A 13,090-nucleotide genomic window follows, 5' to 3' on the forward strand; every position below is an offset into this window, starting at 1 on the left:
TTGAGCCTGCGTTAAATGGAGAAAATGCATAACATAGCGAAAAAAAATAGAATTATCAAAAACTAAAGTGAATTCCGCGCTTAGAAAGTGCACTCCCAGAAATTTTCTATTAATTCTGACAACAAAGTTTGAGATTTTTCAAAATTTCTCGAATTTTTTTAAATTTTGCTTGGAGCTTTGAGTTATGTGATTTTATTGTAGTGCGAACTATATTTTTGGAAAAAGAAATTAAAAATATGTCCCTCTCTTTTATTGTTAACGTCACTGTGCACTAGGATGAGCCAACAAAAATATTTTTTTCTATATCTGCTACCCACTAAATTTATTCTATAGCCAGATTAGATTTTTAAGTTTCCCCTATAAATTTCCAAAGAACTACAAAAACAATAATATTTTAAACTATTTTTTTATAGGCAACCTGCACAGCACCAAACTTAAACTAAATTTTTGAATTCAAAATCAATGTAGAGGTGTCACGGATAAATAGTAAATAAAACAAAATTAAAAAATACAATAGTTGTCCAATTTTTTTGACTAAAGAATATCATTTGGTGGCACGATCGTTTCTCGTTTTTTTTTTTTGTTTTTTTTTTTGTTTAACATTTTTCTCGATGGTGGTACTTTGTTGCTTGGATTTGAAATTCACGAATTCTAATCATTATAAAAATACGTACCCAGTAATTAAAGTAAGTAAAAGCCTACCTTCTTATCTGCATCAAATTCATGCTGCATGTCGCCGTTGTCGAGGAAGCTGCTTGTTGGCGCATTTGCTGGCTCATTTGCAACATCGCTGGTGGCATTCGTCGTCGCCGTCGCCATCGTCGTCGTGGTCGCCGCTGCCGCCGCCATCGATGTGCATAATGGCTGTTAGCAAAGCTTAACAATGGATTTCAAAGATGGCAGTTTTAGCGGGTTACACGCTGCTGCTGCTGTTGTTGTTGTTGTTGCTGGCATTATAACCGTAGCATTACAGCTGCTGCCAGTGTCATTGGTATTGACACCAACAGCAGCCGCATTACGATTACTACTACTACTACTACTAAAACAATTCGGAATGCGCGGCACTAAATTAACGGGTAACAAAAGCTTTGTTGCTTGTTGTTGCAATGTTACATGTTGTTGATATTTTAGATTATGTTCTTGTTGTTGTTGTTGCTCATATTGTTGCTGTTGCTGTTGCAATTGCTTTTGTTGTACTTGTTGCCGTTGTCTTATAAATTGCCGCATTTGCTGCAGCTGCACAATGTGCAACAAACGCCTCTGTGGTTGTGTTGCACTTAGCTGCATTGGCCGCAGTTGATTGTTGTTATTGAGCTGTTGATGATGATATTGTAGACTATTGAATTGTTGTTGTTGCTGCGGGTGTTGTTGGTGCTGCTTTTGTTGTTGCTGTTGCTGCTGCTGCTTCAACTGTTGTTGCAATTGCAGTCGTAAACGCGTTATGCCCAAAAAGTAGGGCTGCAAGCGTCTGCAGTGGCTATTAGTGTTGTTATTGTGGATGCCGGTGGTCATGCTGCGTCTGTAGTTTCCACTGCAGTGATTATTGGTGCTGCCGTTGGAATAGCTGGCAACGCCATCATCAGCAACTAATGGCCTTGTCGTCGTGGCTATCTGCAATGAAATGTTTAATGCGTAGAAAGGAACTAAATAAATATGTTTGTATGTTGATTTGTTGGTTTGTTTGTATGTTGGGCTTATTTGCTTGCATGGCAACAACGTAGTAGAGATGGATGGATGGATAGTAACACACAACAACAATTTCGGCAACATTGACTTATATCCATTGAACACAGCGTTTTTAGTTTTTCTTTCATTTAAAAATTTTTTTTTTTCAAAACAGCAACAACAAATACAACATTGAGAAACAACATCAAGAAGTAAAGAAACACATAGTAATACATAAATACAATTTAAGAAATATTGTTTTTATTAAACAACAGAATAATTACACTTAACATTTATATAATGAACGAGAGGTGGCTCTCAAAAACACAGTCTTCTCTTAATGAAAGTGACCAGAAATTTCACAACAATAAGAACATCGAAAAGTAACATAAATACATTTCATTATTTTTCATAAATATTATCTTTATTGGCGTTTATCATTTTATTCATATTTTTAGATTTTTTACAGTTTCCTTCGTTCATCTATTCGTCATCTGCTTTTTTGAAGGTTTTTTGTTCTCTTATATCAACAACAACATTCAACATCAACAACATCAAATATAGCAACAACATTAATTAATTTATTATCTCATATATGTATGTATATTTAAACAACAACAACAATAACAACATCAAGAATTCATAAGTACCTAACAGAGGCTGTGAAAAATTCTACAGACCGACAACTCTTGCAGTTGATTCATGGCACCCCTGTAGATGGCTCAGCCAGTGAGCGCTCACACTTTTGCAGAACATTTTTTCCTTTTTAAGGTCAATTTTTAATTTAAGTACATAGATATGTTTGCCTATATGCAATAGAAATAGTGCATACACAGTGGCGGCCAAAATAATAGCAACTCGAAATATCGCAAAGCTTTAAATATTTATTAATTTTTTATTTATTTTTTATTGTTTTTTACAAAACTTAGTTCATACTACAACATAAAAGTTTGACATTTTATAACATTTTTTTTTTTAACTTTTTTTAAAATGTTGTGAAAAGTTTGAGTTTCATAAATAGTTGTCGCTACTGTAGAAACTACAACAAATGATAAAAAACTAAAGGCTCGAAACTTTGCTTTGTCCAATTGCTATTATTTAGACTGTCATATATGTATATTTAGTATATAGCACATACAGTCAGTGTCAAAAGAAAGTATACAAAACGAGTTCTGACTATTAATTTATTTCATTTTTAATTTCAATTAGGTTTTTCTAAAAGCCAGATAGTTAATACTACAACAAAACCCATATGAAGCAAAGTTTCGAATTTTGTATAAAATTTCTAACAATGCGGCAATTTTCATCAAAATTCAAAATCTTTACTCAGAACTGTCAGAAAAAGGTTGGGTATGCAGTTTTATAGATCACTAAATTTGGGTATGTTAAAGTGCAAATTTCAAGTAGATCGAAAATCGCACTGATTTTTGAGAATTTTTTGTGGTCGCAGTCTTGTGCATTTTCTCCATTTAACGCCTACTCCACATTTTTTATATGGAAGAAAATACCCAACATCATCAGCAGACAAAGTTGTGAAAAATCACCGCGATTTTTGAACCACTTCAAAATTGCACTTCAATTTAATAATCTTTAAAACTACATACCCACAGTTTTCCGAAATATCTCAGTAAAAACTTTGAAATTTTTTTTTTAAATAAAGAAATAGTCAAAACTTATCAATATGTGGTGTGCACTTTCTTTAGCTGTTCACTGTACTTTCATATGTAGGCGAGAATTCCTGATGGCTTATATAAATATTGAAACAACATCAAGAAAATATCAAGTATTCACATATATAAAAATGTACTTACTTACCTGTGTTGGTAATATAGTAATTTGACAATAAATATCTCATGATACTTTTTCAATATCTATTTGCATAAAAAAATCGCATGCGTGCATATCTATCGCAATAAGGCTAAATAAAATGTTAATTTGTATTAAAGATGGCAGGAATTATATTAAGTGAGAAAACTATATACGGGAAAGCTTAAAACAGTTGGTCATGACCGATTAATCTACATGCATACACAAAGTGAAGCTGATCGAATAAAAATATTTAATTTTTCTGACAGCTAGTCCAAAACGTATTAGCTTGAGCCTCAAAGCGGACAAAATGGAGCCGGTGTTGTTTACAAGGAAACATAAAATTCCCTACCTAGGCTTAACTTTTTACAGAAAACTATCATGGAAACAGAATATTCAGGACAGAGTAAAGAAGGCTGCTCTACTCATGTAAAAAAAAATTGTAGGCTTAAATGATAATAAAACGTCAATCAAGAGGCTAGATAATAGTCAAAGGGCGACCAGACTCAGTATTAGTGGGACGCTCAAAACAATGCCAACTTCGGCCCTAAATGTAATGCTGCATGTATTGCCAATTGACCTACATATATTGTAGACAACTAGTCGCCAAAGCGGCGCTAAGATTGAGGAAATCAGCAACGCTTAGGATAAATAACTACTTCTAAACTTTTATGACTTGATGAATTTACACTTAGACACCCATTATGCAATCCATTTTCCATGCAGTGATGATTGGGAAAATGGTGTAATAAATATTGAAAACGAGGTCAGTATATAATAGTAGATCAAAACTCAATGATCAAGTGGCAGGTGGTGCTGCTCATCAGTGGCCAAGAAATAATGGACTTCCAGTGGTCAATGGCGTCCTTAGAATACCAAGGCGGGCTTGTCATGCCATAATATCACATCAATTAGACTGCAAATGGTGAAGCAAACGCTGGCGCGTATTATCTAGAGTTCGCTGCTGAATCGAGTTGTCGGCGACTGCCTCGGGATTGCACGCGTTGACGCCAGTTACAAACACCAAGGACAGTCAGGTCGTCGTCGACTTGGTTTCCCAACGTAGATGAGGACGTCCGTTTTTTTGCGAGTTCCACCGGTACATTTCGAAAAGAGGATCTTCTTTGCTGAAGCGTTATTGCTTATTCACTCAACGTGACCTAGCCAGCGCAGCAACCAAATTTTAATGCGTGATGTCCGGGTACAGCTCATGGTTTCATCTTATTCGGTTTGCGACATTCACGGCAGTAGCAAAGTAGTAAGATATTTTGATATGAAGGAAAAATCCCTCGCTAAAGCAAGCGCTAACTTGACAGTCCCAAGAAATCATATAATATTATTTCAAGCTCATAAAATTGAGTGAAGTTATTTAAAGGTAACTTAGTTTGAAAGATGTTTGTCGGATAGTGTTTCACAGTTAGAATCCCAGAGGCGTTCTTGTACTTCTTATTATTGATATTTGGGACTCAAAGACTGTAGGCTAAAGGGGCTCTGGATATAAGTATGAAGCTTTCCAAATGTCTTTACATTTCTACTCTCCGCATTTCTTTACAGACGTGTTTTTATCGCAGGAAATATTTTAGTAACCCTTTTAGAGTTGCTCACATGTATTACACGAATGAAATGAATAATGAATGAAAGTTAAACTTTACAAGATCAGAAAAGTTTAATTTATAATAGATTACTTAATTCAGATTTTCTCATCTACCTAAATTTTAGCTTCAATAAGTAAACCAATAAACTCTACTTAATTTTGCAACGCGCTTTAGCTGTATTAATGTTTTTTTTATTATTTTAAAATATTTGTAAAAATTACGTGCAAAGCTTAGCTTTAATTGCTTAAACGTCAAAAAATTAGTACTAGTAAAAATAGGTATTTTAGAACATGCATTTCAAATATACAATGAATCAAGAACTACTATTATGCGAAAAAATATTAAGCAAAATAACATTAATAAGTGAATAAGTAGGGCAATTAGTAGCAGAGTAAAGTGTGAAATAAAAATTAAAAGTAATTAACTAGTAGACCACAATCATCTGATGTTCTTTTTTTTGTAGCTGCACAAACAAGCTCTTTGTTAAAAATTAAATTGATGAGTATATGAGAAACTGAGTATGCAGCATTACTACACAGGACCTACAGTTTCACGTACGTATGAACTTTTACCTGGATAAGTTTTACTGTCCCATGGTATTATTAATGACAAAATATTAGCTGTACTTATTAGCATCTGCGTTATGTATTTTTCAGAGAACATGATCTTTTAAGTTTGGCAGTTATTTCTTGTGATATCTGAAATTAAGGTCACCAGGCACTTCTCATAAACTATTTGTCAGTGTTGCGCATAATGCACTAAAAAATAAATGCAATAAGCGTTTCACTACACCACTGCTCCTTCAGTGGTAGTTAAAACATGAATTTCATTATCACTGACTATTTATTGATAGTGAAAAAAGATTACATTATCACTAAACCCTTAATAATAGTAAAAAAAAATTGTAGTACCACGGAATATTTAGTGAGATTGAAAGTCCTTAGGTGATAACTAACATTTTTTAGAAACATTCAACTGCTTCTTGAAGAAAGAATGAAAAGAGCATTATAAGAAAATGTTTAAAAAAAAACATAATGTGAGAAGCTTCTTCCTCTTCTTCTTAATTGGCGCGATAACCACTTACGCGACTTTGGCCGAGTTTAACAAAGCGCGCCACTCGTTTCTTTCTCGTGCCAACCGGCGCCCGTTGGATGCACCAAGTGAAGCCAAGTCCATCTCCACCAGATCTTTCCAACGCAAAAGAGGCCTTTTTCTTCCTTTGCTACCACCAGCTGGTACCGCATCGAATACTTTCAGAGCCGGGCGTTTGTATCATCGTTCAATCGCCTGCGATATTCGCCGTTGCCAACGTGCAAAGGTCCAAAAAACTTGCGCAGAATCTTTTTCACACACACTCCAAGCGTCGCTTCATCGGATGTTGTCAGCGTTCAAGCTTCTACTTTTGTTCGTCGAGAGAGGACTTTACTAGTACTCAGTTGCCTACTTAATCCAAAGTAGCACTTGTTGCCAAGAGAGATTCTTCGTTTGATTTCCAAGCTGACATTGTTATAAGTGTTAATGCTGGTTCCTAAATATACGAAGTTATTTACAACAGCGAAATCATAACTTCCAACAGAGAACTGGGTACCGAAGCGCTAGTGCGCCGACTGTTTGTTTGATGACAGGAGATACTTCGCTTTGTCCTCGTTCACCACCATACTCATTCGCTTTGTCTCTTTATCCAGTTTGGAGAAGGCAGAATATCATCGGCATACTCCAACAATTGTACGGACTCTCACTGAATTCGGGGAATCAAGTATTAGCACCTTTGGGAGACTGAAATTACTTTCTCCTCCTACCTGTGGTCTTTTAAACTTCAGCGCATATTCTCTAACTTTATTTTGGACATCGTCTAGAGTGTATGACTCAGCACTTTCCAGCAAGAATTTGCAAAATTTTAATTTGAATTTAATATGCCTCATAGCCTCATTAAAATACCCCACCCTGCTATTTTTTTTTGAAGTTTGAAATTTTTACTACAAAAACTTGTTCACAGCTTGGTAGCATTTAGTCTGTTTTAGTTATAAGTTTTGTTTTAGTGGCAATATTGCAGCTAGCTAAGGGATAAAAACTGAAAATAAACGGCGAAAAGAATATTTATTGAATTATATCCGAATTCAATCTAACAAGGCCACTTAGGAAATTAGCCAATCAATTATTGCTTCATCCAAATATTTTTCATGCAAATGGTTGCAAGAAAAAATACCATAAAATTAGTATTATGCTGATGTGCCTCCACACAATTACATGGCAGAAAGGTAATTTATTTGGGAAACATTTGAAATACATTTCATAATTACACGTCGGCACGTTCCGCAAACAAATTCCCACACATATCAACGCACACACTCACGCACATATGCACAAAATTGCAATTATTCAAATGCCTGCATATTCATATGCTGACATTAAAAATTCATTTTCACTTATGTGGTGAAGCACTTAAAGTGATGAATTCCCATCGGTGTACCCTAGCAAATGTTTTACGCAATTCAATGCCTTTCAAAGAAGTGTTCATGAGCTCAACAGCCAACAGCAGGCAGCCGACAGCCGGTAGCCGGTAGCCGGCAGTCAAAAACAATTTACAACTCAGCGCCGGCAGAGCTGAAATGTTGAGAAGCAGCAAAATTTTCCCAATGGTGTTTTCGAACTCAATGACATCAATCAATTAGATATTGTGCGTACTGCAGGTGATGCTCAAGCGCAGGAATGCAAGGAAAAAGAGCTGGAGAGAGACAGAGAGAGGTTGAGCGGTGAAAGGAGGAGCGACGTAGAGAGTAGAAGAATGTGAAGCCGTTGGTAAATGGCTGCATGTGGAGATTACTCAAACATTTGTGAGTATTCAAATGTAAGTAATTGTTGTTGTGCACAATTTAATATATACACATACACATACAAAATCTATAAAAATTTCAACATGCATAAAAGCGCAAATTTACCTCTGCAGGTGTATACGTATGAGTGTGTGTATGTATATTATGAAAATACTTAAGCTGTTAACGGCTGTCAGTTCGTACGTATGTATGTATGAATGTGTGTATGTGTGAATGAATGGAAATATGTATGCATGAATGTAGGTATGAGCAAAAGTATATTTCGTGTGAGTAAACGAACTTGCACTGAGCCATTTTTTGCGTGTAAAGTATTATAAGTGTGCAGGTAAGTGTGTGTATGTGCGTGAGGCTGTGTATGTGTGTGCGAATGCTTTAAAAGTAGATGGTTTTGCTGTGCAACGCGTCAATTTTAATTTATTACCTTTATTGGCAATAATATTTATGATGCACGCACGCACAGATACACACACACACAAAGTGCACGCAAACGCAATTTAGCAAAAAAAATTTTAAAACTTTCCTTCCTGTCATTTAAAATATACCACTTGAATGGTTTTTATGTCAAATTCTTCAAATTGCGCACGCCGCTCATCTTTACATGCTTCATGAAAATGGCCGAGCAATGTTGAACAAATTATTTGAAATATTACATAAAAATTGTGCAATGAATTGCTAATAAATATATTTAATGCAATAAATTACAATAGCAATATGCTAAAAAATAAAAAAAATCATAAAATAAAATATAGACAGGAAGTAGTGCTTATATTGCTGGCAACATATGCCGCTTCGGAAAAAACAAGCACAGCAATCGGCTTCCGGTTTGGCAAACAACCGCTTCCTGTCTGGGGGTACGGAAATTTTGTATGCTTATGCAAAAATCGTTGAGCATATGAAAGACTACGCAAATGCATTGCCGAATTGGCGCCGGAAGCAGCTGCCAATAATGCAAAAAACGCTTGACACCCAAAGCTAAAGGAAAATAATCGAAAAGTGTTGCTTCCGCGGCACGACGCAGGCCGCGGAAATGTGTTTGAATAATGAAGTGCTGGAGCTTGGGAATATCAAAAAATATCAATTTTTTTTGCATGAATGTGTGAAATTAAAATATTACTACATGCTTTTAGGTCATGAGACAAGAAATTAATAAAGTGGTTTGAGTGGGTAAAATTATGATAGGCAAGAGATTTGTAATGCGGATTTTGGCATTTAGTATATTTTTTTTTATGATGGTATTATTGGTAATTATAAAAGAATAGGCAGTGCAGACAGACATGAAGTAGACCCGGAACTGGAACTCATAGAGTTCTCTATTTCTCTCAATTTAAAAATAAAAAAATAATTGGCGCGTACACTTCTGTTAGGTGTTTGGCCGAGCTCCTCCTCCTATTTGTGGTGTGCGTCTTGATGTTGTTCCACAGTTTCAAGCCGACTCCGAACGGCAGATATTTTTATAAGGAGCTTTTTCATGGCAGAAATACACTCGGAGGTTTGCCATTGCCTGCCGAGGGGCGACTGCTATTAGCAAAATGTTTTTATTAATTTTGCTTTCACCAAGATTCGAACCAATGACCTCTCTGTGAATTCAGAATGGTAATCACGCACCAACCCATTCGGCTACGGCGGCCGCCATTTCTCTCAATTTACCCAGATGTAAAATTAATCACCATTTAAAACCTGGTCGTTAAATTGGCAATGCAATTTGTTTAGTGAGGTAATTATACGTCGAAATTTTAATAGAAAACTATGGGGTAAAAAAATGAAAATATCGAAGTGATATCGCTGATTTGATGCAAGAGTGCCAATCCATAAACAAAAATATATTTGGATAAAGATTCTCTTCCTAATACTTAAAGATGCTCTTCTAATAAAAGAAAGTGAAAGTAAAATTAATCACCGTATCAGAAAATGTATTATATTTGCAAATGACATCGCACGTCAACCAAATTTTATACTTGTGAATTAGACAGATGTAGTATACAAACAGTTTCCATGGGGGGAGGATTTTTAAGTGGCGGGTCCCGAATTCAGCACAGAACCAGATATCCTGGGTCGCTTCGCCTTCAAACGGATGTTCGGAAGCTATCCAGAGGATACGCGAGCGAAGCTTGGAAGTTGTGAGCTGCTTGAACCATATGCAGAAGAAACGTCCGAGCCACTCTCAAGTGAATGGCGATCAAAGGTTTTTCTCAGTTGCGTGGACGCCAATCAGGAAGAAGAAGTATACAAACAGACAAGCACAGATCGAAATAAAGATTTTCACACAAAATATTTTTTTTTATTTACAGGAGGAAGGAGAAAAGGAGAAGGGAAGGAACCAAATAGGTGCAAAAAAGGAAGACGGGCCTTTGGATTAGTGAATAACCACCAAGGATGGTTACAAAAATTCCAATTAAAACCGTGGAATTTTGATGAAAACTTAATGGAATCTTTTTAATTTTTGTACACAATTTTAAACTTAAGTTTATATTGCTTACGTGAAGCAACGTGATGTTAAAAAAAGTAAAGAACATTTGAACAAAAAACCATAGTCAAAATTAATCAAAATATTTTTCGCACGCCACTATATTTTCAGTTTCACTTAGAAGTCATTTCTCTATTACTCTTATCACTTTTGTACTTCGAATACTCATTCATATCTAATGCACTCACAAGCCGTCACGCATACATTCATACGTATGTATACTACTGTCTTCCTTCCACATGCTGCGCTTGCAAGATAGCCAATAGTTGGACTCTCGCACAAAGTAATATTTTTCATGAAATTTAACCCACACTCAAGTGGAAAAAAGCACTGCTGACTTCACATACACAAACCAACCACTCCCCCACTGACTGGAGGCTCTTATAGCTGATGCATGGGCATGTGTGGGCTTCGGCACAACGAAAAAATATTTTAATATTCAATAAATAACCAAATAAAAGCAGCAAACGCATGCAGGGAATAATAAACGAGTTACAACAATTCAAATAAAGTGCATATAAATGACGCCAAAGCAGCAGCTGCAGCTCGAATTGCAGGAAATGCAGGAAAGGCCAAGCGCCTCAAACGCAATCGACGAGCTTTGGACGAAGAGTGTAGATGTGCCACAATATTTTGTTATGCGCATGTTGCAATTTTTGTGTTCCATCAGTTAGTCGGACATTTGATGCAATCGCCTTTTTTGTGCTGCACACACTGGCTAGTTTGGAAAATATGTACCTGCATGTGTGGCAACGCGAAATTGTTGCAGTAATAAAATTTTGTTGTAAAAGCAAAATGTTTAGCAGATATCGTAACAGTTATTGAAGCACAAACAAGAAAAAATTTTTTTCCGCAAATTTGTTGTGCATATATTCGTATAAAGGGTCTTGCAAAATACGTGTCTAAATGTTGTTTTAAAATAAAAAAAGTTCTAATTTAGATTCATTCACCTGTCAATATTTCTATTCAAAATACGGCTCTTACTAATTCATGATTTACTTTTGAAAGACGTTATAATAAAGCGCAATTTTAAGTGGCTGCAAATATTCGCTGATTTTTTATCTGGTGGAGCTGCCCATTTTCGCCATGTAATAAATGTGGAATGAGGAATGTCATGCTGCCGCAGAAAGAAAAGATGCTGTCTATAGAGCCATGTGGCATCGCTACCGGGAGCTAAGAGAGCAAGAGAGACGTATTATCAGACAGAAAAAACGAAAGGCCGAAATACGTTAGTGCGAGACGCTTGAGATGCTAGCCAATAGAAACAACGCCCGAAAATTCTACCAGGAAGTTCGACGGCTTAGGCTTATAGAAGGTTTTAAGCCCAGGGCGTTTTCCTGTATGAGCAAAGACGGCGATCTGCGGACTGACGTACAGAGTATACTTAAATTATGGGGGAACACTTCTCGAACCTGTTAAATAGTGATAGCTGCGCATGTTATAGAGAATGTGAAGATCGCGATACTCCAATTGCATCAGCTTTTATGTAAAATATGATCGGGTGAAAGCATTCCTGCCGATTGGAATTTAACTGTGCTCTGCCAATCCATAAAAAGGGTGACTCTGCAATATGTGCCAATTATAGCGGAATTTGTCTTCTGAATATAAATATAAATATAAATATAAATGTAAATATAAATATAAATATAAATATAAATATAAATATAAATATAAATATAAATATAAATATAAATATAAATATAAATATAAATATAAATATAAATATAAATATAAATATAAATATAAATATAAATATAAATATAAATATAAATATAAATATAAATATAAATATAAATATAAATATAAATATAAATATAAATATAAATATAAATATAAATATAAATATAAATATAAATATAAATATAAATATAAATATAAATATAAATATAAATATAAATATAAATATAAATATAAATATAAATATAAATATAAATATAAATATAAATATAAATATAAATATAAATATAAATATAAATATAAATATAAATATAAATATAAATATAAATATAAATATAAATATAAATATAAATATAAATATAAATATAAATATAAATATAAATATAAATATAAATATAAATATAAATATAAATATAAATATAAATATAAATATAAATATAAATATAAATATAAATATAAATATAAATATAAATATAAATATAAATATAAATATAAATATAAATATAAATATAAATATAAATATAAATATAAATATAAATATAAATATAAATATAAATATAAATATAAATATAAATATAAATATAAATATAAATATAAATATAAATATAAATATAAATATAAATATAAATATAAATATAAATATAAATATAAATATAAATATAAATATAAATATAAATATAAATATAAATATAAATATAAATATAAATATAAATATAAATATAAATATAAATATAAATATAAATATAAATATAAATATAAATATAAATATAAATATAAATATAAATATAAATATAAATATAAATATAAATATAAATAATAATAAAATATGAATATATAATTACTCTCTTTCACGGTTTGGGACTTTTTTTCCTTTGTGAATTAGGAATTATTCACCACTGGCATCATGGCGCCTTTTTTGCAAGACCCTTTACTCGTATATGTATATGCACTTATGTATGAATGTGTGTGTAAGTATAAAAATAATATACAAGAACTTAATAAAAATAAAAATAAAGTTTGCATTGTCTCGTTAAAGCCGCAATATGGAA

At 33.5% G+C, this 13,090-nt stretch overlaps 1 protein-coding gene across 1 annotated transcript in view; it reads right to left on the reverse strand.

Annotated features, from left to right (window-relative positions):
• Positions 1-708: 708 nt before the first annotated feature.
• LOC128860522 (UPF0746 protein DDB_G0281095-like) overlaps positions 709-13,090 on the reverse strand; it is a 79,429-nt gene continuing 67,047 nt past the window's right edge. The window contains exon 3 of the mRNA XM_054098108.1: positions 709-1,611. Coding sequence (XP_053954083.1) covers positions 868-1,611 — 744 coding nt within the window. The 3' untranslated portion in view covers positions 709-867. The remainder of the gene's footprint in view (positions 1,612-13,090) is intronic.

Source organism: Anastrepha ludens, chromosome 4 (genome assembly GCF_028408465.1).
Source record: "Anastrepha ludens isolate Willacy chromosome 4, idAnaLude1.1, whole genome shotgun sequence".
Taxonomy (NCBI): domain Eukaryota; kingdom Metazoa; phylum Arthropoda; class Insecta; order Diptera; family Tephritidae; genus Anastrepha; species Anastrepha ludens.